A 26,403-nucleotide genomic window follows, 5' to 3' on the forward strand; every position below is an offset into this window, starting at 1 on the left:
TGCATTTGGGTTTGTCCTTGTGTGTTCTTTTAATATGGTGAGTTACAAGATGATGCCATATATTGTTTTTGAGTTATTGTCTATCGATAGTCTTTTTTTTTTTTTTTTTTTTTTGCTGTCCAAACCCACCAACACTCACCTGTGCAGGGAAAATTTTAAACTCATTTCACACCACAAATTAAATTATATCACTGGGGTTTGTTTTGAGAAATATGTGCACCTCCAGTTTCATGTTATTCAAGTTACTTGAAACTGTGTGCCAGTATATTTGGATAAAAACACTATACTCTGCACATATTCATATAAAATTTTAATAACCTGAATAAGCATCAGTTGTTTGTTTCAGACAGAAAATAGGGAGGAAAGTGGACTTTGAATTATTGAGATTCAGCAGAATTCCTAAAAGCCTTGAAAACAAAATCACAGCGTTTGAACGCCCTGAATTTGAGGATTACAGAAAAAAAAAAGGCTTGAGCATCTTTGGAAATTGGTGCGCAGCGTTTCTGCCAGCACGGTCACGCAGGCACGCACACGCAGCGCAGCGTGCAGCGTGTCTGGTGTTTGTCCCGCAGAAGAAACGCAGCAGACGTTTTCAGCGCGGGACGCATCCTGCAGCTCCTCACTGCAACATGGCGACAGAGGTAAGAAATCCTGCTCTTTTCACAGCAATATTTCTCAGTCAGCGCTTTCAGTGCGTGTGTGTGCGGGCGTGCGTGCTTTCTCCTAATAATCACAGGTTGCCAGACGCATTCCTGCAGAAAGAACGTCTTTCTCATGGTGTTCGGTGTCTGTGGTGATGGAAAAGCTGTTGCCTTCGTGCACTGTGATCAGATGGACCTGCTTTATTATGCATGCAAAGTACAAATGCTTTATTCAAACATTTTTCCATCCATCAGCTTTACTGTCACTTTTTTTCTTCTGTCACCACTTTTTAATTAGCCCGAAATAAGCAGGAAAATATAATCCCCCAAGCCAAAAATATAATTTATCATCATCATTATTATTATTATGGGCAGCACAGTGGGTTAGTGGTTAGCACTGTTGCCTCACAGCGAGAAGGTCATGGGTTCTATCCCCACCTATGGCCTTTCTGTGTGGAGTTTGTGTGTTCTCCCCTTGTTTGTGTAGGTTCTCTACGGGTGCTCCAGCTTACATCCAAAGACATGCAGGTTAGGTGGATTGGAAACTTTAAATTGTCCATAGATGTGTGTGCGGGTGTGAATATGTTTGTTTGTCTTTATGTAGCCCTGCGACAAACTGGCATTCTGTACAGGGTGTACCCCGCCTCACACTCTATGACTGCTGGGATAGGCTCCAGCCCCCACGACCCTTAATTGAACTAAGCGGTCACAGATGAGTGTGTGTATTATTATTATTATTCCATAACAAATTTGCGCAAAAGATTTGCAATATTTTCAAAATGTCAACAAATGGAATGCGACTGCTGGGTTTTGTCCTCTCACGATAGCGGTCATTCTAGCCCCCGAACTATTATTCCAGTGGCAATGGTGATGTTAGAGCAAGTCTCGCTAAATGTTACCTTCCCCATCCCCAGATCTAGTATTGTTGGAGCAGCAACAGGGGTGATGGCCAAGTGCTTAGTGCATTTGTTTTCAGTGCGGAAGGTTCCCAGTTCAAACTCCATCCCTGCCATTCACTGATAAACTCATCCCATCTGCTCAAAGTGATGTTAATCAGTGAAATCACGTGGTGGAGATGGTGGTTAGAAAGAAAACCTGCATGCTCTTGGCCCTTTCTGGAATCAGTTTGAGACCTATAGGTTTAACAAGCTCTCACAGAATGTCATGTGACCCTTTCTGTATCTGTAATACAGGAAAAAGTGTTTCCATTGCAGTTTTGTGAAATAAAGGTTATTTGAATCACCTGAACAACCCCATGCTACTGTAAAACCCTTTTTGCAATGTTTGAGAGTTTTTTTTTAAATATGTGTGTTAATTTCCCATATTTGCAACTTGATGCTTCAAATTGTGCAATTTAGAGGGTAATGTAAACCCAACTACTGAATCATTTTCTGGAGCTTTTCTGAGGTCCTCATTTCTCTTATAAAAGAGGGAGAAAATGACCTTACTGTTGAGACACACACATGTTGTGGGGAATCAATGAAGCTAGTCCCCAAACTGAAAGATTATTTTCCAACTGGTGTTCTTGGAATGAGCAATAGTAAACTGGTGTAGCTCATAATCTGAATTATCCTTGTGTAACTTTGAACAGCAGCTGGTGCTGTGCAGTTTGCCAACCTCACACCATGATGCCAGATAAGATTCTTGAGAGGTTCTCGAAGTGACTGTGTGTGCCAGCCAGGGCACAATGCAAGTTACATTTGCAGCAACCAGAAAAAGTGGGGCAATTTTTTAATTTTGTTCCAATCTCTTGACCAGCAGTGGTGGTTTTTTCTGTTGCCATACAACTGAAAATATGGTGCCACATATCGCCAACATGAATACAGTAACAGAAGGACTTTTTGGGATCGTCTGTGTTGTCGTATTCGCAGAGAATAGTGCTATGTAAATCACCTATCAAGTCATAACAATAACGTTGCACGTAGCAACAAGGGCAAAGCTGCTTTTTTCAATTTTTGGGCGGATTGCCAGGTGTGCACTTTACATGCCAGCCAGTTGCCAGGTCTGTACATAAAAAAGAAAGTCTGTTAGGAGGCAAGCTAAATTAAGCTGTTTCTCATTTTTGCAATTTTTGGATCGGTGGGTGATCGTAGTACAATGGCACCCTGTGGAATAGCGGTGTAAGCATGATGCTTCGTTGGTTATGGTGTTTGGTTACATAGTGCCAGTAAACACTTTGCAGTATCTGTTGTTGTTGTTGCTGTTGTGTACACTCAGTAGGGACTTACTTCGTATGGGCCTCAAACCTGTGTGACTCAGGTTGAGCTCCAGGATGATGAGGATGGGGAAAGTGATGATGGAGCAGTCAGCGCCATGGACAGGGATAGTCTCTGGTTTACTGGTTTTCTCCATCATTCTTCAACACTGGCTTGACAAGGCCTCATTAACATGATTTTCTCTGTTGTTTCATTTCAAAAGAGTCACATCTTTTCCCCAGTGCTGCTTCAGATGAACAGTTTTCACTGAACAGTCAGCTTCAGGCTCAAAGGATGTAACAGGCAGTGACATGCATACAGCTCCTCGATTTCAAGGGGGGAATGAATCATATTGCCATGAGAAATATTGCGGTTGGAGTATGATAAACATATGATCTTGTAATGATGCAATTCCATCCATAGGTTTGTGGGATTGTAATTTTGCCTCTTTCACCACAATAGAATTGAAACAAAAGAAGATGCACATGTAATGTCAACTGTTATCTTTAATTTTAGGTGTTTTTTTGTCTTTATGCTATGGATTTTTCCAGATGAGGAAAAAGGAAGCGCATGCACAACGTCCACAATTCAAGCTGCATTTGGTGGGATTTGAATGTATGAACTTGGAATTTCCCACACGTCTAGGAAAAATAAATTTAACAAATCGATATTAAAACATTAGTCTTCCCACCAAGTCATTTGGGCAATGCTGTAAGTGTAACCAGTGTAATGACAGTGCAATGACATTATATAATTTGTTACAGTTACTGAGAAAAAATATGCAATTAAATTACACTTACTAGTTAAAATATTGATGATTACAAAGGGATTACTTTTGGATATAATAATAAAAAAAATCTAATATGCAAAATATTAATTTGGCCTGTGGTGTTTTACATGTTTTCTGTGTGGGAACGGAGTATTCCTTAACAGTGTGAGTCACCAGAAGCTGCTGAGCCAAATTTGATTGTTTTGACTGGTCCGTTTTTTTAATTTGCTCAATCACATTCTGTTTACTAAACAATCTTGGTCTAGAACAGTAAGAAGTTACATTACTCTGATGAAGTAATTAAGACTTCACTTATTATATTTTACCAGAGTAACTAGTCATCTGTGACCTATTACAAGTGTGTTCAAAAATAGGGATGTCTCGATCAGGTTTTTTGGCTCCGATCCGATTACGAGTCATCTGATTTTGAGTATCTGCCGATACCGAGCCCCAATCCAATATTTTAAAAAACTGAAGGAACAATGAACAAATGCTAAATATATAATATTTTCATTTGAATCACCTTATTTTATTATTTATTACTTAAACAGTGCATTTCTCCTTGAGGTAGCTGGAACAATCAAGTAATAATCTACCACACTTAAAAAAAGTACAAATTTCCATGTTATTTTATTTGTATAAAAATAAATGTCCAAGGTTCCTTATGTTAAACAAGAAATTATCTGAAATAACAGGTGGTTTTAATTTACAGATGAAAGGTTTCTAAAGAACCATTTATTGATGTAGCTATTTTAATTACAAATGTTCTAAAGTTTTTTTAACAGTAATCAGAAATTTTGAGGTAACAAACAACAACAACAACAAAAAACATTTCCAAGGAAAACTGCTCTATAAATGAGCAGTGCTGTGACACGTTTCTGTTTTGTACAGATCAGTGGTTTCTGCACTGATCTGTTTTGTACAGATCAGTGGTTTCTGCCACTAGTCTTCCGTGTTTTGGCCCGAAGCGTCGTTCCTATTGGACAGCGCGAAGCTACGTCACAGCTTAGAGCGTCAAAAGTTGGATTAGGTGGAACTTTAACCACATCAGCCTGCCGTCAAGTGGCAATACGCGCTCCCTTCAGAAGCGTCACTTTAGCTCGGCTTTTGACACGACACTTCTGATGCCTCTAAAAAGCAATGCGTCTCATTGAAAATAATGCTTTTTAGACCGATTCTTGATGTCTCTGATGCTTCCGACGCATGAAAGGCCCTTTAGTCTGCAATAATGAGCTTGAAATAGCGCTGATCAAAATAATGAGGATAAAATCTATATCAGATTCCTGATCGGGATGCAATGTCCGATATCAGTCAAGTCTGAAACCATGTGATCGGGCCCAATTTCCGATCACGTGATCGGATCGGGACATCCCTATTCAAAAATGTATCCGACTGTATTTTATTCCACAGAAACAAATGAAGCATGTGAGTTGTCGTTTGGTCAGGAGGTGCAGGGGACCGTCTTACACCCACAGAGAGCATCAAGCATTAGCAATCAATCTGAGAGTGAACACCAGGCATTGCATCAAATTTTGCCAACAGCTGGGTGATACCCAAGCGGAAACCATTTGCAAAATTCAGCAGGCTTTTAGCAATGATGGCATGAGCATAATGCAAATAAGAGTGGTAGCAGCACTTTAAAAATGGGTGCACAACAGTGGAGAGTGATGCATGTTCCAGTAGGCCATCTACAAGTCAAAATGACCAAGTGATTGACAGAATATGGACTTTGGTCATAGATGACCGTCGTGTCACCATCCAAGAACTTGCGGATGAAGTGGGAATGAGGTTCAGTACATTCCATTTTGACTGTGGATTTGGGCATGTAGAGAGTGTCAGTGAAATTTGTCCTAAAGCTGCTAATGGCGGAACAGAGGTCTGGAGTCTCACAGGACACGCTTGAATGAACAAACAGAGACCCTGACTTTCTGAACACCGTCATCACTGGTGATGAGACATGGGTTTACGGGTATGACCCTGAAACCCAGTTTCAGTCATCACAATGAATACACACCATGAGTACACATCAGAAGGCCAAAACATTAATAAAGAGTATTATCGGGACATCTTACGTCACCTTCATGATGCTATGTGCCTCAAATGACCGGATTTTTAGGTAGTGAAAATTTGGCAGGTCCATCATGATGATGCATCTGCCCATTCTGCTCAGCTGGTTCAGTTTTTGGTGGCCTACCATGTGTTCTTGGTTCCATGACGCTATCATTAGCATACGTAGTGCATCAGGGCTCTTTGACTCTCAGTGGGCATGTTGGGAAATTAAAGTTTCTGTCCCAAGTGGTTTAAAATTGTAATTATTTTTATCATTTGTTTTTTTGTTTTCCAAAAAAAAAGGAGACGTTAGTCATATTACATTACGAGATTCTGAATTATTTGTTTGAATACTAAAAAAATAAAATTATAGTGAGGTTCAAACCCCACCCTTGCCATATTTCTCCATGTAATGTGGAGTTGCATTAAGAAGGGCATCCGGTGTAAAACATGTGCCAAAACAACATGCACAACAGATCCACCTTGGATCTGCTGTGGCAACCCTGAGTGAAAACAAGTGAGCAGCCAAAGGGGCTTACTATAGTGATACCAAAATTCATTTGATTTTATTTATTTTGGAAAATCGGCATGGCCATAGAATGCAGAGTAGACAGTTCACATTTGTACCTGAAATGTTCTGAGGATAACAGTTTAAAATTTCCACTGTGGTCACCTGCAAAGACAAACTGGGTGTCTTTGATTTGAACATTTGATTTTGTATGGAACACATAATTTAAGGAATTTTTAAAGTATTTTAATTTTCAATTAAGCAATTTTGAAATTGCAACCAAAAAAAAACAAACAAAAAAAAAACAATGGGATTGCAGTTTTAATCTGGCTTTTACAATCATAACTGAGTGCTCACTGGACCCTGTCTATCTTGTCGTGTACAGGCATTACAACTGCAACAGATTTTTTTTGTTTTGTGTCTTTTCCTTTTTTTAATCTTTGGAAATGAGGCCTGAAACTTGATAACTCAATAGTTGCTTTAATAAAATAAAATAAAAGTCCCACATTTTGTGGGAATAGGAATGTTTGGATGTTTCACGTTTGATTTTCTGTTAAGCCACTGATGGGGGGGAAAAAAAAATTCAAACTCCACTCATTACATAACTAAGGTGCCTAAAACATTTGCAGAATGCTGTCTGTTGATGTTACTGAAGTTGCTCTATTTGAAGGAATGTAGCTACAAACCTGAAATAATAATGAAAAAATAAATCCAGAATATATTGTCCTTGGTGGAATAACATGCACTTTATGGTTGACGTTAGTAATTCAGGCATGATGTTGCTGCAGATAAAAGTACAGCACACTGTAAACCAGCAGAATTTATGATTTGTTTCTGGGCCGTCAACACATGGGCAGACTGGATCTGATTTCCTGTGGTGGTCTGCCAGGATCCCTGTCAAAGCTTCATCAATTATACACACACAGAACACAGAAGTGTGCACGTAGTGTAAAACCAGGGCATACTTTATTATGTACAAAGCCCATCAATTATCAATGGCATATTTAATGTGAACAGGCTGCTGCAGTTTGTAGCCATCAGTGATTCTGAGATGAGGGGTGCAGTTTATGTCTCATCCATTTATCCATCTCACAGTCTCATTTGCTCTCTTCTCTCACTCCATCACTTCATACTGTGACATCTCTACAAGTCAACAAAAGAACAGTTTAATTGTAAGTGAATGCGTTGCATTCATCCCAGAATGCTTTGTGCTCCATAGATGATCAAAATGTACACTTCTGCCAAATTGTCCTCAGTGCTTCGGCTCCAACTCGATAACGCAGAGATAAAATGTGTTGAAGGAAAGTAATATATTAGCCAGAATATAGGATGATGTTTTTTTCTTGGAAATACATCTAACAAAAAAAGACAATCACAGACTTGACTTCTGTATGTCATATACATCCACAACAGTTGGCGGTGCCATATACCTCTGAAACAGGCGTGCCCCTCAGGATGGCTATGGCTACTTTGACATGGTCACAAAGCAGACCCTCTTGCCCCCATGAAATTTTATGTCAACGCTGGACCAACTTTATTATATTTTCATTGCTAAAACAGAACCCCAGAAGAGATTTTATCTGAATAAAGCAGCTGAATCATACTGTCATGCTCTTTTAACTTCTACCTTTCTACCCCTCTGATCTGACTCTGGACTGGTAGAGACAGGTACTAGAGACGGGTACAGAAACCCAGTACTAAATGGCCCTGGTGTGAAAGGTCATAATATCGATATGCTCTGACGGTAATGGTACTGCTTTCACTACTGGAAAAAATAAGAAAATTATTTGAAACATTCTTGCTGTTCCCTATCTACAAGAGATGAGCTCTCTCTCTCTGTCTCTCTCAAAGTCTGCCTGCAGAACTCAGGACAGATCTCTCTCTTGTACACAACATGTGCTACATGCAAATAAAAAAACATTATCCAAACTAGAAGCACTCGGAGAGTGCAAACCTCCGCCAAGGCCATAGGATCACTGACGTCAAATGGAATACCCTTTGGCAAAGAGACTTATTTCATGTCGTTTCACGCATCTACCATCATGTTTCAGATTCAGTGGTTAACCCTCTGGGGTCCGAGGGCATTTTTGGGACAGTTTACTTGCCTGGCATAAAAGTTTTATTATTGCTGTTAACAGCTCTCCCTGCATCCCACAATCAACTTTTATGTCTCTTTTTTTTCAGGACAACCTGTACTTTCAAAATATATATGCTATAGTTGTGTTTTATAAGTGTAATAAAGGTTTACAATCAGAAATAAGAAAGGAAAAAGTAAAGCGGATTAATTTTCCACACACATTTATTCAAAACACACAGCAAACTATAATAAACTAGTAAAACATCACTCCTAAAAACAATCTTTGGTGTGTCACGTGAGGTGAATCTGCCCTACGATTGGATTTTGGAAAACCATCTGACGGTGAACCAATTCCGATTGGACACTCACATTGCTCACGTCATCACACAGCTTCTATGAGGCGTACAAAGATGGTGGACGGTGGCTCAAAAGTCCGTGGAGTTTCTATCTCATATCATTAAAAAGTTATTTATAATTTAGTAAAGCTTGGTCTCAGCCATCATATCCGACGGCGTCGGCCCCAGAGGGTTAAACCCTTAGATCTTCAGCAGATGTATTTATAAAGAGAAACTGCATGAACTACACAAGTTTTTTTTATTTTCTAACAAGTTTATTCATTGAGGAGAAACAAAATGCTAAAGTATTGTTGTGTCATAACTTAATATTTGTTCAGCCTTTGTGACCCGTCTTCATGAAGTTAGATGCAAAAATGTTAAAATTGGCCCTATCCTGCAATGATAAAGAATCCTTAAAAAAAATTACTGGATCCAGATCATTACCAGAATTTAATGACTTCTAAGTTAGGCAAAGATATGCCCCTAGTAAAAATTTCATTGAAATCCGTTGAGGATTTTTTGAGTAATCCTGCTAACAAACCAATCAACAAACAAACAAACAAACGGATGCGACCGAAAACATAACCTCCTTGGCACCCAAGCAGAGGGTCACCCCTTTGAGTCTGGTCTGCTTGAGGTTTCTTCCTCAGAGGGAGTTTTTCCTTACCACTGTTGCTCTGGGGGTTGGTAAGGTTAGCTCTTACCTGTGTGAAGCGCTTTGAGGCAACTCTGTTGTGATTTGGCGCTATATAAATGAAAAATTGAAAATTAAAAAATTGATGTTCAGAATAGGGATAGACCGATTAATTACTGGGCCAATAATCAGCTGATGATCAGCTGGGCTGATCATCAGCTGATTATCAGCCCAACTGATCATCAGCCCAACTGATCATTAGCTGATTATCAGCCCAGCCAATCATCGGTCTATCCCTAGTTCAGACCACCACCTTTGATATGTTAACAAGAAGCATGTGCTGGTACCAAGCACACAGCCAAATAAAAAAGGTGAATCCATCAGAAAATTTAAGATGCATGAAACTTACTGCGGAGATAAATCCATTCTTTCAGAGCTGAGAGCAAAGAAAAATGTGCAGAACCTTGGTTATTTATTTTTGCTGAGTGGCAGCCATGGGTCTGGCCTGTTTGTTCACGCTGTTATTTATATTGAGCTTTCTTAGGCAATGCTATTTTGTCAAAATAAATAATATGTATATGTCATGGACATGACAGGCGAAGCTCTTTGGCATCTCACCATGTCATTTAGGGCCTTCAGACTTATTTTTTTGAGTAAATGCTTCGGTGAAGCATGAGCATGACTAAAACCTTTCAACTATTATGTTAGAAAGAATAAAAAAGAAAATAAGATCATAAAATCAACCTTCACTATGTCTTGTGACAGAATCACTACGATGACTGCTCCAATATGGCGGCCGCATTTCTTGCGCCTCAACGCGGCATCTACTCCTCTTTATAATGCCTATGTTTGTCTACCGTCGGTTTGTGGCTTTTTACGACAATGTTGTCCACTGGTTTGTGGCCTTTTCTCCACAGGGGCTGAATTTTTGTGCCATTTCCGGTTTGTGCCTCCGTGTACCATAGAGCAAGCTTCGCGCCACTGCACGGCGCTCCGCTTGTATTACATTACTCCACCTCCTTCTATAAACTAATCGCTTCAGAATAGTTATCTTTCACTTTCAATAGTAATGTTTCAGTAATCAGTAATCTTTCACTGACATACTCCATTACTGTGGTGGGTGGGAAAAAGCTTTCTCAAAACAAAAATATCAATAAAAATACAGTTGAAGTAAAGGACAGATAAGCAGTACTGCTAAGAGTAGTAGTACTGTTAAAACCTTAATGATACCCATCCCTTGGGACTGATGGAACGTGCTCCTTACAGAACTTCTTCTGTTTGTTTCTGGCCTTCAAAAAAGTTAGAGATTCCTTCACTGTTGATCCCAAAGTGATATTATTCCCAGATATTAACACTTAAGCCATATTTGGAGACTGCTTTTACAAAAGTTGGTTATTGGTCCTTGACACCGGGGTGGTGCCCCCAATTAATACATTAATTTCAGTTATTTATTAAAAAATGAATTCCTTTACTATTTACACCATGATTAATATTGCACCAGTAAGCAGACCTTCCCCTACCTGTGCACAACAATATACATCTAGGTTGGAAATACATGTGGAAAATGATTCTCCTTTTTCTTATGAAGGGATGAAAAACAATACTGGATGAGTTGAGAATGAAGAGCGCATTTACTGTCCAGACTGTAAATGTGTGTTTGCCCTTTGCACCATTTGCCCACTGGCGGCACTCAGTCGTGCTGTTGCTGCTCATTCCCTGAATGTGTGTGACTAATCTTGGACTGAACACGTCCTGGCAGTGAGAGTCCCACAGCTCCAAATTAGAATGAAGCAAAAATGTGGACGGTGCCTGAAGGAGAAGACGTGTCAAGGGCATATTGAAAATGGTCACATGTGACAATTTCATATTGTTAATTTAGTACAATTGTTGTGTGTCGGGGGGTGTGGCTGGAGGTTTTGGTGTTGTTTTCTTTTCTTTGCTCCTCAGGTGGCATGGAAGCTGATTTGTCTGTGGAAAAGAAGGTGCTGGCTGAAGAATCCTCACCCTCGTCAATATCATGTGAGGCACCTGGGACTGGTGCTCACGTGCAGCCCTAAAGACTTTCAGCTGTAGCAGATAATTGGATGGCGTTCTGCTTTTAAGGCAGGTGTGAGCCAAGCAGAACTGCCGGGAACTCGACCTTGTGATGTTCGTTTGTGAGACGCTGAGGACGGCACCTGGGTTTGACACAATAAGTCTGTGAAGCAAGGAAGGGTGAGGACACATGCTGTCAGCACACAGTAAAGGTAATTAACTGTTGGATTAATTGTAGATAATAACTTGAGGTTTTGCTACATAGTATACGTGAAATTGTGATGAGAATGGTGTGGCTTGCTTCTCACTGTTGTGGCGTGCAGGATAAGTGATCCTCCACTTATTGTGAGAAGCTGCTCATGTGCATAAAGATAAAAAGTATAAACCTTGATGTGTTGCTGATAGCATGTGTTCTGTGAAAGAAATTGCTATAATAGCTAACGTGCCTCACATCTTCTGTGCTTCAACAGAGAATCGGTTTGTCGTGTCCACCTGGGGGGTGTCTGTTTGTTGGTAGTGAGTCCAGGAGCATCGGACTTCTCTCCCCGTGAACACTGGAGAGCGTGCCAGCAGTCACTCCTCCTGAAGGACATTGGGTTGGGGTTTTTTTTGTATGATTTATTTAGGCACAGGTGAAAAATAAATTGTTTTTTGTTGATGGAACCGCTTCTTGGTTATTTTTAGTGCTGGGTCCTGTCTGACGCAGGTTCGCTCCTCAATCTGCGTCGACACATAACAACAATCCTTAGTAGTGATCGGTCATGGCTGTGTAGCATCATCTAACTGTTGAATTTGAGCCTGATTCACAGGTTGTGATGAAGTACAATCAATTTCTTTGGTGAACGAGAATAATTCAGGAAAAGTCTCAGTAAAGGTTTATGTGGTGTTGATTAAGTTTGAACCAGTTTCTGCTGCATTCACAAGTTGTGTCAGTTTAATATGTTTGATTTGTATACGTAGAAGCTTGCACTCTTCCAATTGCCCCTCTCATTTATTTTGCTTTTTGTCAAATCAAAACAGTATGTATTCATAATGAGAAGAACGTGTTGTGGAAATAGTCAGATTGCTGAGCTTGGAGCAAATCACTCTTGGCGGGTCATTGTTCGGTTGACATGGTGTGTTTGCCAGTTTGAATACAGGATTTAAACAGAAACGTAGGCTTGGTAGATAGAAGTGGATTTATTTTAAACCATTGTAACTTTGTAGATTCCAGGTTGATCAGTTTGGAGTACAGAGCGGGATTTACAAGCAGCTGTAGCGTGAAGGCAACGGGAATACTCCAAACCAATGGACAGGCAAAAATGATGAACATGAATTCAATTCCCACAACAAACAGACAGAGAAGGAGTGAAAGTCATGGATTGATATACACAGGATCAAGAGACAGAACGGAACAGGGAACAGGTGTGTGATTACTAAATTATTCGCAGGTGTGCAGAGACAGAATGATTAACAAGTACATGGCACAACCCAGACACCAGACAGAAACTAGGGAAGAGACATACAGTAAGAGACAAACATACACAACATCCAAAAACCCATAGTCGTGGAAACCTTCGTACACATAGCAAACAAACACACTGAAAATAATGAAACCTGACAGCATTTGACTAATACTCGGCTGTATTAAAGAAAACACCAGTGGCAGTTGATGCTATTTTTTAGCATTATCTACAGGAAGGGTTAACCATGTTTGTGATTTTAAAAAATGGTTATCGTCTACCACTGTTACAAACATTTGCGGATTGTATGCCCAAATATACTACAACCCCTGGCAAAAATTATGGAATCACCGGCCTCGGAGGATGTTCATTCAGTTGTTTAATTTTGTAGAAAAAAAGCAGATCACAGACATGACACAAAACTAAAGTCATTTCAAATGGCAACTTTCTGGCTTTAAGAAACACTATAAGAAATCAGGAAAAAAAATTGTGGCAGTCAGTAACGGTTACTTTTTTAGACCAAGCAGAGGGAAAAAAAAATATGGAATCACTCAATTCTGAGGAAAAAATTATGGAATCATGAAAAACAAAAGAACACTCCAACACATCACTAATATTTTGTTGCACCACCTCTGGCTTTTATAACAGCTTGCAGTCTCTGAGGCATGGACTTAATGAGTGACAAACAGTACTCTTCATCAATCTGGCTCCAACTTTCTCTGATTGCTGTTGCCAGATCAGCTTTGCAGGTTGGGAGCCTTGTCATGGACCATTTTCTTCAACTTCCACCAAAGATTTTCAATTGGATTAAGATCCGGACTATTTGCAGGCCATGACATTGACCCTATGTGCCTTTTTGCAAGGAATGTTTTCACAGTTTTTGCTCTATGGCAAGATGCATTATCATCTTGAAAAATGATTTCATCATCCCCAAACATCCTTTCCATTGATGGGTTAAGAAAAGTGTCCAAAATATCAACGTAAACTTGTGCATTTATTGATGACGTAATGACAGCCATCTCCCCAGTGCCTTTACCTGACATGCAGCCCCATATCATCAGTGACTGTGGAAATTTACATGTTCTCTTCAGGCAGTCATCTTTATAAATCTCATTGGAACGGCACCAAACAAAAGTTCCAGCATCATCACCTTGCCCAGTGCAGATTCGAGATTCATCACTGAATATGACTTTCATCCAGTCATCCACAGTCCATGATTGCTTTTCCTTAACCCATTGTAACCTTGTTTTTTTCTGTTTAGGTGTTAATGATGGCTTTCGTTTAGATTTTCTGTATGTAAATCCCATTTCCTTTAGGCGGTTTCTTACAGTTCGGTCACAGACATTGACTCCAGTTTCCTCCCATTCGTTTCTCATTTGTTTTGTTGTGCATTTTCAATTTTTGAGATATATTGCTTTAAGTTTTCTGTCTTGACGCTTTGATGTCTTCCTTGGTCTACCAGTATGTTTGCCTTTAACAACCTTCCCATGTTGTTTGTATTTGGTCCAGAGTTTAGACACAGCTGACTGTGAACAACCAACATCTTTTGCAACATTGCATGATGATTTACCCTCTTTTAAGAGTTTGATAATCCTCTCCTTTGTTTCAGTTGACATCTCTCATGTTGGAGCCATGATTCATGTCAGTCCACTTGGTGCAACAGCTCTCCAAGGTGTGATCACTCCTTTTTAGATGCAGACTAACGAGCAGATCTGATTTGATGCAGGTGTTAGTTTTGGGGATTAAAATTTACAGGGTGAGTCCATAATTTATTCCTCAGAATTGAGTGAGTCCATATTTTTTTCCCTCTGCTTGGTCTAAAAAAGTAACCGTTACTGACTGCCACAATTTTTTTCTTGATTTCTTATAGTGTTTCTTAAAGCCAGAAAGTTGCCATTTGAAATGACTTTAGTTTTGTGTCATGTCTGTGATCTGCTTTTTTTCTACAAAATTAAACAACTGAATGAACATCCTCCGAGGCCGGTGATTCCATAATTTTTGCCAGGGGTTGTAGCTGAACTTATCTGGCAATCATTGTGAGTTTCCCCAAACCAGAAAACCTGGTAATTTCCAGAAAACTTTTTTCAATATATACATCTTCTTTCTCTATATTACTTTCACTTTTTTTGTTTTCAAATGGTAGAATTTACAGTTTTTCAATTTCACATAAGCAATAAAACTACACAGTATAAAACAGTTGTGGGTGGATGGATAAGCCAGACACAGCAGCAAAATTCAGTACTTCTTATCAGTCCTGTGTGATTAATGTGGCACTTTAACATTGCTGTTTGCCTGTATTCTATATTTAGGCACAATAACAAATTGGATTTGAACTCTAATCTTCCACAGAAGCGAGAAAACATCTAACAGTGAGCCAACAAAAAACATTAAGGCTATTGCGACTGTATCATCTTCCTTGTATTTTATGTGTTTACAGGATTATTTTACTGACATTACTTGTAACATGCTCAAACCTTATGTTTCATTACAGTGCAAATGAGGAGAAATGTAACAAAAGAGTAATTATGACATCAGAATTTGTACAGTTTCATTGAGCAGATGTTTCAGACCAAAGAACCAACTCTCCCCAAACTTGGATGAAGTCCATCCACTACTTTTTTGAGACATCTAGTTCTCAGTCAAACAAATAGAAGGATGGAGGATTACATGACATAATTAAACACTCTCATCAGAAGGGCTAGGTATTGGCACGGACAAATGGAAAGGAAAAATGAACATATCTGAATTACCTGAGTAGGTGATGAGAAGAAAATTGTTACAAAGTACATTTAGTTCACTAATTCACTACCTGCCCCTCTGCATTTGTGTTCTCTAATTATAACGGCACCTTTAGGGCATACAAAAGAGTTTAGACCTGGATCCTTAGCTACTTTACTTCCTCCAGCATCTTTCATTTTCACTTTTCTTACTCTCATTTCTAGTGGTGAGCACAGCTAACCAAAAGGTTAGCTTCAATAACCATTAATCCGTTAACTGAAAAGTTATCTTTTATGACTCTAAACCGATAAACTGCTAAAAAAAATTATCTTTATTACAGATAACCGATAACTTTTACTATTGATTTGGACGTGGCCACATCAGATTACACTGTCGGCTTCTGATAAGTCAGTTTCACTTTCACTTTTTGCTGCTGGGTAAATTCAAGGATCACAAACACGTAAGAACGCACAAAAATGAATGAATAAAAAATAAAACCCCAAACACTGTCATCATCTTTCGAAAGCAGTAAAACACAGTATTAGAAGTCACAGTTTATCTCAGTATTATATACACAAACTACGAGGTCTGTCAATAAAGTAACGGTCCTTCTTATTTTTTTCAAAAACTATATGGATTTCATTCGTATGTTTTTACGTCAGACATGCTTGAACCCTCGTGCGCATGCGTGCGTTTTTCCACGTCTGTCGGTGAAGTCATTCGCCTGTGAGCACGCCTTGGGAAGGAGTGGTCCCGCCCCCTCGTCGGATTTTCATGTCTGGAAATGGCGGAATGAAAAGGACTTTTTTCCATCAGAATTTTTTCAGAAGCTGTTAGAGACTGGCACTTGGAAACTATTCGAAAAATTTATCTGGCTTTCGGTGAAAATTTTACGGGCTTCAAAGAGAATAAGGTCTGTTGCTACAGCTTTAAGGACCCCTTTAAGGTGCCAGTCTCTAACAGCTTCTGAAAAAATTCTGATGGAAAAAAAAGTCCTTTCATTCCGCCATTTCCAGACAATGAAAATCCGACGAGGGGGTGGGACCACTCCTTCCCAAGGTGTGCTCACAGGCGAATGACGTCACCGACAGGCGTGGAAAAACTCACGCATGTGCACGAGGGTTCAAGCATGTCTGATGTAAAAACATATGAATGAAATCCATATAGTTTTTGAAAAAAATAAAAAGGACCATTACTTTATTGACAGACCTCGTAAAAGACTGCTGCTTTTTTCACACATTTTGAACCCTGTGGCTTAAACAACCAAAATATGTCCATTAATGCATTGATTGGCAGCGTAAAAGACATGTTAGTAAATATAAATTCTTACCTGTTAGTTTCAGTGGGATTCATCTGAAGAAATAAAGCGTCCTTTTTTTCATCCAAAAAAATGTCTAAATGGTGAAGAAAAGTCCCTACACAGCTGCGTTGTGAGAGCGCCTCTCTCCCATCAAGTCTTGGCGATTAAATTATCCCGTCAGCCACAAAGAAATAACATTATGTTAAAATTAGTCCATTTTGTTGTTGTGTCAAGCAGACGTTAACAGTGCAGCGTCCAAAGTGAACCTGAACTACACTACCCACAATGCTTCCTGCGACGACCGGCCATCACATCTTGCGCTTAATGATGACATCGTCAGCAAGCGATAGGCAGCCAATCTGCTACAAACACACAACAGATGGACTAAAATGTTTGATTTTAGGGTTTACAAACATTTTTTACCATTAAACTTTGCTCACTTTACCAGCAAAAAAAAAAAGTGATCGGACTGAAAGTTATCGGAAGATAATTATTCCGATCATGGTTTTAAAATTTATCTGAAAAGATAATCCACTGGCAAAAACATTAGCATTGATAATTATCTGTTATCGGATTAGCTGAACTGTGCCCACCACTGCTCATTTCTAGAATTTATGTTGTCATGGACAGTGATGCTGGCCACCACTGCTCATTTCTACAATTTATGTTGTCGTGGACAGTGATGCTGGTAATGCGTTACTCTAATCTAACCACTTTTTTTAGTAATGAGTAATCTAACGCGTTAATCTTTCCAAATCAGTAATCAGATTAAAGTTACTTCTCCAAGTCACTGTGCGTTACTATTATTTTTGCATTGTGGGTCAGTAGCAGCATTAAACTTGGTCCGTGGGCAGGAGGTCGGGTTTGACTGAACTTCCCACTTTAAAGTAGACCTGCATTGAAATAATGTGGTCAGATTTCAGAAAGAAATAGCTGATAAGTATTTATAAGACTCTTGTGAATGCAGTAAAGTAAATCTGTAAGCCCAAATGTGTAATTCAGTGGAGAAATCTTCGTTTAAAAATGACAAATTTGCAGCTAAAATTTAGCCCTCTGTGAAAACAGTTTGTACAGCCGTATCATTTCCGTGACGTCAGGGACAAGACGACGCGCTCCCGCCTTCAGTCCGATCCCGCATTGAAATTGATTTTATCTGTTAGTAATGTTACTTATACACGTCCTGGTTTCAACATCCAAAAGTAAGCTGCAGTGAATGTGAGATACAGATCTGTGTGCTCAGATCAGCAACGACATCGACAGCAGGCGCCGTTCTTCCTGTCCCGCTCTCTGCCTCCGCTGCGCTTATTAAGTCTGCGGGCTCATTAACAAGCTCGTTAACCACTGAGGGCCACTTACACCGCCCGTGTCTGCTTTGCAGCCGGTGTTGTGCCATGATTCAGCGCACAACACCGTCATCACCTCTCTGTCTACTGAATGGAGCTGCAGCACACTTGGCACAAGTCCTGAGATTACGCGCGCTGTTTTAATGCGAAGCGGCCGGTACACCTGTTGCTGCAAGGACAGACTTCTTGCGGCAAAATCCACAGCACCGCACGTCTCGGCAATCGGAGCCCCAGAGCTCCATGGACGCTGAGAGAGGTTTATATATTTTTAATGACTGGGATTCTTTGCGGGTCTCGCCTCCATATCCCGCAATGGTACCGGAGGCGAAAGACAGTAGATTTTCATTGCGACACCACTCAGTCAAACGGGCGTATGAAAAAGTCCCCCAAAATAATTTTCAAGCACAAATAAAAGAAATGTGTACTCACCAAAGGTGCCGCAAGACAATATGAAGTTTTTAAAAAAGTAGATCCTTCTGTATAAGACAAGAAAAAGATGTAGATGCAAACTGACGTAAATCCACAAATTACAATTGGCGCAATGCATGCTGGGAGAGGGTCTTGTCCATGACGTCATGGCAGCGTCCATGATGAGAGGGACAATTTGCGGAGGGCTAAATGTTAGCTGTAAATTTGTCATTTTCAAATGAAGATTTCTCCGTTGAATGATACATCTGGGCTTGCAGATTTACTTTACTACATTCAGAAGGATCTCATGTGTAAATGTAAGTCATTTTTTGTTCAAAAAATCTGACTGCAAAGTGAGTTTTGGCAAAACAAGTATCATTGTCATGTTGAGGTGGCAGAGGGTTGTTGTCTGCAGCTGGGGAAAGTAACTAAAACGTAACTAGTAATCTAACTTAGTTACTTTTACAATTGAGTAATCAGTAAAGTAACTAAGTTACTTTTTCAAGAAGTAATCAGTAATTGTATTACTTTTTCAAAGTAACTGTGGCAACACTGGTCTTGGAGACCTCGGACAGAGTCCTTGACCACCAGATGAGGGTCTAAGTGTTTTAGCTGTGCTCAGTTGTTAAAAAAAAAAAAACATACTATGCCAGTATGCTAGCCATACGAAAGGGAAAATAAGTGCGTCTTAAGATAAAATAAGAGATAAGATGCCTTTTATTGTTATTGAATAAAATTCAACAAAATTTAAATTGCAGCTTCACCTTGTTTAGCATAAAACCTCATACAACAATTTAAGACAAAGGACAAAAATACACATTCAACTATATACACAGAATACAGTAGGCAAAGAAATGCAGCAGGGAATATCAAAAACTGCTGTACGCAAAGCAGCTCTATAGATAAAAGTGTTGTATGCATGACAGTTCTATAAACAAAGTGCAATGTGCCAGGAGTTGCAGACCCTGTGAATGAATAAATAAATAAATAAAACAGGCCAGATATACTGAATGCATGATTACAGTCCCTAAAACGGTGTGTGTGTGTGTGTGTGTGTGTATATATGTGCGCGCGCATGTGTGTGTGCATATGTGTCGATAACTACAGAATGATGGAGTGTATATGAAAAAACTACAAGGGAGGGGGGCAAGGGCTAATAGCTCTGACAGCTCTAGGAAAAAAAACTGTCTCTCAGTCTATTAGTAGTAACCCTTATATTTCTGTACCACTTGCCTGATGGAAGCGGTACAAACAGTCTGTGGCCCGGGTGACTGGGGTCCGCAGCGATAGATTTGGCCCTTTTCTTGACACGACCCTCATAAATGGAGTCCAAGTCTGGGAGGGGAGCATCCAACAATGCCCTGTGCTGTCCTCACCACTCGCGCCAGACTCTTCTTCTCCTGGGCCGTACAGCTGCTGTACCACACAGTCACACTAAGGCAGAGGATGCTCTCAATTGTGACCGTGTAAAAGTTTGCCAGCAATCGGGAGGATAGTCCAACGTGTTTCAGTTTCCTGAGGAAGAAGAGCCTTTGTTGCGCCTTCTTCACCAGATGGGAGGTGTTCAAAGACCAAGACAGATCAGATGTAATATGGAGGCCCAGAAATTTGATGTTATCCACACGCTCCACCACTTCTCCGCCTATGAGGAGGGGGACATGGTCTGTTTTCTTGGCCCTCCTAAAATTCACAATGACCTCCTTCGTCTTCCCTGTGTTCAGTGTCAGATTGTTAACCGAACTCCACTGAATAAGCCGCTGGACCTCCTCTCTGTAGTGGGTCCCATTATTATCTGAAATGAGACCCTCTACTGTGGTGTCATCTGCAAACTTCACGACTGTGTTTGTGGGGTGGATGGCAGTACAATCGTGTGTGCAAAGAGTGAAGAGGGCTGGGCTAAGCACACAGCCTTGCGGAGTGCCTGTGTTAAGGACCAGAGAAGACGATGTAAGGTCACCTTAAGTCTGGACTTGAAAGTCTCTGCAGAATCTGACTGTTTTTTGATGCAGGGAGATCATTCCACAGAACAGGGGCACGATAAGAGAAAGCTCTATGACCTGCAGACAAATAGTCCTGCACCCTGAGAACGCAGAGCCCTGGCCGGTACGTAGGGCTTAGGTAGGTCAGCTAAGTAGGGAGGTGCCAGTCCGTGAACAATTTTATAGGTATAGGAAGCCAGTGAAGAGATGCCAAAATGGGTGTAATGTGGTCAAAATTTCTGCAGCGATCTGAGAACTTCCACCACTCCCACAGGTTACATTCACACAGTCACCTCTATAATCATTATCAAAATGGCTCTTGGTCAACTGTGTCTTATTTGCATAAATGAGTCTCATTTGTGTGCCCGCTTCTATTAATAGACTGACTTTCTGATGGCCTGAAGTTTGCACAGCTAGTGGGGAGGGTTCAGACGTAGGCGCGGAGAGACAGAAGCAGAAGATATTAAAAACTCAGATGAGCCAGGATGATCTAGCGGCTGTGGGATGATTTTGGTTGGTGGCAGATGAAAATAGCTTGGATTCTATTCTTGGTCGTGAATGATCTCTGTGTAGAGATGAAAAGCTGGTGTTGTGCTGCAGGAGATGAGAGTGACTATGGGTCTCACACGTAACAGTAACCTCAAATCAACCTTGTATTTAGTTGGTAAAGATACTACTGTGACAGTCATCAGCTGTGGTATCTACTCAGTAAGGATACTCCGTAAATACTAGAAGTCAACACTTGATGTATCAAGCACTGAAAGTATACTGAACACATTACTGCGAAATGTGGAGGTACAACAGGTGTCTTCTTGGTCCAAACAATCACAAGAGTCACTGTCCCCCGACAAAATTTTTGGTGAACTGAAAAAAAAAAAAACAGTAATAGGACAATTTTGGACTCCATATGTACAATTAGAAATAAATAATGTTTATAAGTAAAGTACAAATAAGTATTGAAAAATTATTACTAAACTACAGCTTATGCGCACTGTGCTAGCTTGTAGGGGTGGGATCAGCTAATGTGCGATTGCAAAATACTCCTTGGGCTACTCCAGGGCGCCCTCTAGTGGTGGTGGGCCAGCAGTACCTCCTCTTCAGCGGCCCACACAACAAAAATGTGAACATGGAAAAATCTTTTTTTTTTAGTTCTTCTGTTTAAGGTGGACAATCTAACACCATGAAACATTTTGTAGAGTACAGGCATTTACTCACTTTTGGGGCCTCAATTGGCCGTTTGAGGAACTGCAGGTTTCGTGTACTACTGGTGAGATCCATTTTTCATCACTGGAGGTTTGGTTTTAACACTGAAAATCAATTCATACCTTCCACCTCTGTTTTTTTTTTCATTTCCCAGTTTATCCTCTCAGCCCCATTATGTCCATCACTCTCCCCCGCCGTACACACTTTTACTGTATTTCTAATTGCCGTCCTCACGAGAAGAGTCATTTAGATCAGCATGGCACAGGTTTGCACTGGGCCCACGTGTTCACTGCTCTGTGCCTCTCAAGGGACAGACTGTTTGGGTGTAAAAGACATGGCTCAGCAACAAAATGCTGTAAATGGGAGCATGTCAAAGTCTTCAGTTATCACAGCATTTGGGCATCTTGTTCCAGGAAAGCGTTGTGCAGTCTTAATGTAGAACCAGTTTGCTCAGGCAGTCCAGTTGCACATGTTCTCAGACAGAAACACAAAGCTGAAATATGGCTGTTTATGTCTTGTATGTATGCTTGTTTCATAGATCTAGTGGATTTGAGCTTTGAGGAGGTGGAAAGAAGTTCTGCAGCTGCTTCTGTAGCACTTGAAACTGATAGTGAGCGTAAACACACATTAAATATGGCACTTTGTGCTCGTTAATGAATATGATGGGAAATTGTGAGTCAACTTTGTGTGTGTACAGAAAGATGTGCATAATGCTGAACATGGTTTCGTTTTGGGATTAAGTGCAACAATGCAAAGCCTGCTGGTGTATTGGCAGTGAATCATTATTATCCCCTAATCAGTTCAAGTCTAGATTAGATAGAACTTTAGTGATCCCTTGTGAAGATTCCCTCAGGGAAACTGAGGTTCCAGCAGCAATGTATAGTAGCACACAGGGAAAGAAGCACACAGAGTATCAAAAGTGAAAGTAAAAAAATAAAGTGAAAAGTCTGGGAGCATGTGCTGGTGCTGTGCATTGCAGTGTCCACTACTCTGCAGATTCACCTTGGGTCCCGGATATCAACCACCCAGGCAGACAACTGGAATGTGGGAGTTCCTTGAAGTCGGCAATTTCATAATAATTCTGCTATAATGACCAGTATGACTGTTTTTCTTCCTACAGCATATGGATACAACATAAAAAAACTAAAGAAGCAGCTGATACAGATCAGCCAATGAGCTGCAATGTCAGCGCTCTGTCTGATCTAAGCTTGGTTTAAGTCCACTCTGGACTTGAGCCACACACACAGTTTTTCAAACAAACAAAAAAAATTAAGGGTGCAAAGTTGCTTTGCTGCTCTTTGGGGTCCCACATGTAACATTTTGTATTTAATCCCCGAATCTTTGGGTTTAGTTTCACAACCTGCAGGAGCTGAGGCACAGTGCATCGCTGGTCACCAAAGTGTTTATGCAGAGAGACTACAGCGAAGGAACAGTCTGTCGCTTCCAGACCAAATTCCCCACAGAGCTGGACAACAGGGTGAGGAAACACACACACACACACACACACACACACACACACACACACACACACACACACACACACACACACACACACACACACACACACACACACACACACACACACACACACACACATATCAATGCATGATGGTTTATACAAAGTAGCATGACACAAAGGGACACAACGGGATGAGCTTTGTATGATAATTACTAAGCTACATCCTGGCTGATGGGACACATTTGAGTAATAGACAGAATGTACAACTGAAGAATCTTACTATAAAAATGCTAAATGTAATATTTTCTGAAATACTGTGTTGCAATTCTCTTTGAGAGGGCACAGGTTGGATGGTTTGAAGACAGAAGACAGAGAGGTGAGATTGAGATGGACATGTGCAGAGGAGGTACCAAGGGTATATAGGGAGTAGGATGCTGAAGATGGAACAGCCAGGCAGGAGGAAAAGAGGGAGGCCAAAGAGGATGTGTAGATGGTTTGTGTGACAGGAATATACAGAGGACAAGGTGAGATGGAAACAAGTGGTCTGCTGTGGCGACCCCTAACGGGAGCAGCCGATGGAAGAAGAAGAAGAGAGGTACCCATCTTGTCCTGGGTAGTAGTGACCAAGTTTTAAGTGTTTTTCTTTTTTTTTAAATGAGGACACTGTTTGAATCAGTGCATTAACACAGTGGTTTTCAGTTATAAATAAACCACAGTACTCAGAGTGCTCTTGTTCAGTATTTTAAAAATGCTGAATGATTGTGCTAAACCTATCAGTCTTGTGCTGTTTCCTAATAATGTTAAGATATTTATTGTACACTTATTTTACTTTTCATTTTATTGTTTCATATTCTGTATTGTATTAATTTAGAATCATTAATGGCATGATTCCACACACTCCAACACAGTAGGTGGCGCTATGCACCTCCAAAACTGCTTTGCAATCTGACAGTAAACACAAAAAACTTTTATTATTATTTATTTGTAAGTTTTAAGTTTATTTTTAAACTGTTGCTGATGACGTGACCACGGCTTTGAGATGAGTACCACAAAGTAGTGATTCATGATGGATTTAGTAATTCATGTGTCTTGAAAACGTCATCTTTTCAAAGTTGCTAGCATGACATCGCGCGATAGTGATGGCTGACGTTAGCATGACTGAATGGCGCTCTGATCGTTTCCTCCATCTTTTATGATGAAATAATGCTGAATTTTTGTGGAAATGATTGTTGTACGAAAGCTTCAGATATCTGTCGCTAAGATAGATGATGATTGGAGTGACGTTTGAAGCAGAAACGAGGTGATAATTTGCTAATGACGCATGCGCAGTGAAGGCAGGGCAGGCCGATTTTTAGGGGGGGACCGTTCGGTCTGCGACACCAGGCCTAAGTAGAGTTCCGTAATGCTCGTCATTGACCAGGGGTGGGCAATCATGTGCCATAAAGGGCCAAGACACTGGAGGTTTTCCGTGCAACCAATCGCCTCAGCAGGTGATTTCATTAATGATCAGGTGTCTCAGCAGGTGATTTCATTAATGATCAGGTGTCTCAGCAGGCGATTTCATTGACAACCAGGTGTTTATGTTCAGAGCAGAAGCTCATCAGCAACCCACCTGCTGAGGTGATTGGTTACACGGAAAACCTGCAGTGTCTCGGCCCTTGATGCCCACCCGTCATAGACGGTACGTCCCACTTTCCTCAAATCCGTGAGTGTAACTTTAATTTGTACCTCTGTTACTGTGCACATCTAGACTGCTCTGACTTTTTAATGGAAATACATTGTGATTGGACAGGACATTTTATCCAATGTGAGTGAAAAATCCGTTATATATGGTGTTTATTTCATGGAAAACAATACAAAAACGTTGGGACTTTTTTTGTCCAGTGACTGCGAATATCTGGTTTATACAGTGACAGTTTAGGTGAGTTTTACTATACATGGGACTGAACAATAAATTTACCTGTCAAAGCTTTGACGATGAAGTTGGCTTCTATCTCACACGACTGACTTATTTTTCCCAAATTTTTCTTCTGTTCGGATCTGAAGGGAATCTATACATCTTGAAGCCCTTGTTGTGTCTATTTGTGCCTCTAAATGCACAGCAACACAACATTTTCAGCAAATAAATTTATAAAATAGCTGAATTTCATGCAGACAGATTAACAATTAAGGCACACTAGGGGTAGGGACACTACCCCTAGCACTACACTACAGCACTCAGGTAAATGTTTTCTCGTCTCCCAATTTTGGTGTTTGCAGCAGCACAGTCAGTTTCCCCTCCTAGTAGCAAACTTAAGCAGCCTCTCAGACAGTTCTTTTCACAAAAAAAAAAAAACTCAATAAAAGCATTTGGATGCAAAAGGGTCAGCATCACAACAAAGAGTTTTACTGGGAAAGTTACAGTGTCATTGTTCCATGAAATTGAGTATTTTGACAGCACTGAGAAAATGTTTGTTAAAATCTGTAAAAAAAACCAACCAAACAAACAAACAAACAAACATGACCAGCAGTCATGTTGACAGACTGCTGCCCCACCTCTCGCCCTATGACTGCTGGGTTAGGCTCCAGCCCCCGCCAATGATAGTTAATTGGAGTAAGCAGTTGTAGAAAATGGGTGGTTGGATGCATGACCAGCAATGAGGTGAACAAAGAAAATTCCCACAATTTGGATCACATTCCAGTAAGTACATTGGGCTAGGCCCACTTGAATTTCTCTGAGCGCACTCTGGCTCAGATTTCTCTGTAATTTCTGGCTCCGCCAATGTTTCGCAGCATGATGTCCTTTGAATTCTTCCATAACAGTGACCGTATGTGTGTTTGTATGGAAGTAGATTGAACGGACCTTACTTGAAGAGACGGTTAAGACCCTGAACTCTTATTACGTGGAGGCTGAGAAAATTGGAGGTCAGTCGTACCTGGAAGGATGCCTGGCCTGCGCGACGGCATACATTGTGTTCCTCTGCATGGAGACACGCTATGAAAAGGTAGTAAACCTGTACACAGCTTAATGGGCTGTATTTCTTCATCTGATGTAGATGTGCTTTATAATGATGCCTCACATTTACACACAGACTCCCCAGTGCCAACACGCTGCTTTGCAATGCACTCAGCTGTCCACCAGGAGCAATTTGGGGATTAATGATGTTGTCCAAGGGACCTTACTGATTTTCCCGTCTGACAGAATTGACATTCACAAGCCTACTTCTCTTACTTCTTGACCATCACCTCTCCAAGTGCCTTAAGTTCTGACAAATACAAGTGGTACAAATGACGTGGATAGCAACCACCCAGGCAAACATTTTGCCCATT

The 26,403-nt window shown here is 40.5% G+C and overlaps 1 protein-coding gene across 1 annotated transcript in view; it reads left to right on the plus strand.

Annotated features, from left to right (window-relative positions):
• The first annotated feature begins 472 nt into the window (after nt 1–472).
• The window catches only part of golga7bb (golgin A7 family, member Bb), a 50,100-nt gene continuing 24,169 nt past the window's right edge, over nt 473–26,403 (plus strand). The window contains exons 1-3 of the mRNA XM_034185409.1: nt 473–641; nt 22,987–23,112; nt 25,926–26,078. Of these exons, the coding sequence (XP_034041300.1) occupies nt 630–641; nt 22,987–23,112; nt 25,926–26,078 (291 nt within the window). The 5' untranslated portion in view covers nt 473–629. The remainder of the gene's footprint in view (nt 642–22,986; nt 23,113–25,925; nt 26,079–26,403) is intronic.

Source organism: Thalassophryne amazonica, chromosome 13 (assembly GCF_902500255.1).
Source record: "Thalassophryne amazonica chromosome 13, fThaAma1.1, whole genome shotgun sequence".
Lineage (NCBI taxonomy): Eukaryota > Metazoa > Chordata > Actinopteri > Batrachoidiformes > Batrachoididae > Thalassophryne > Thalassophryne amazonica.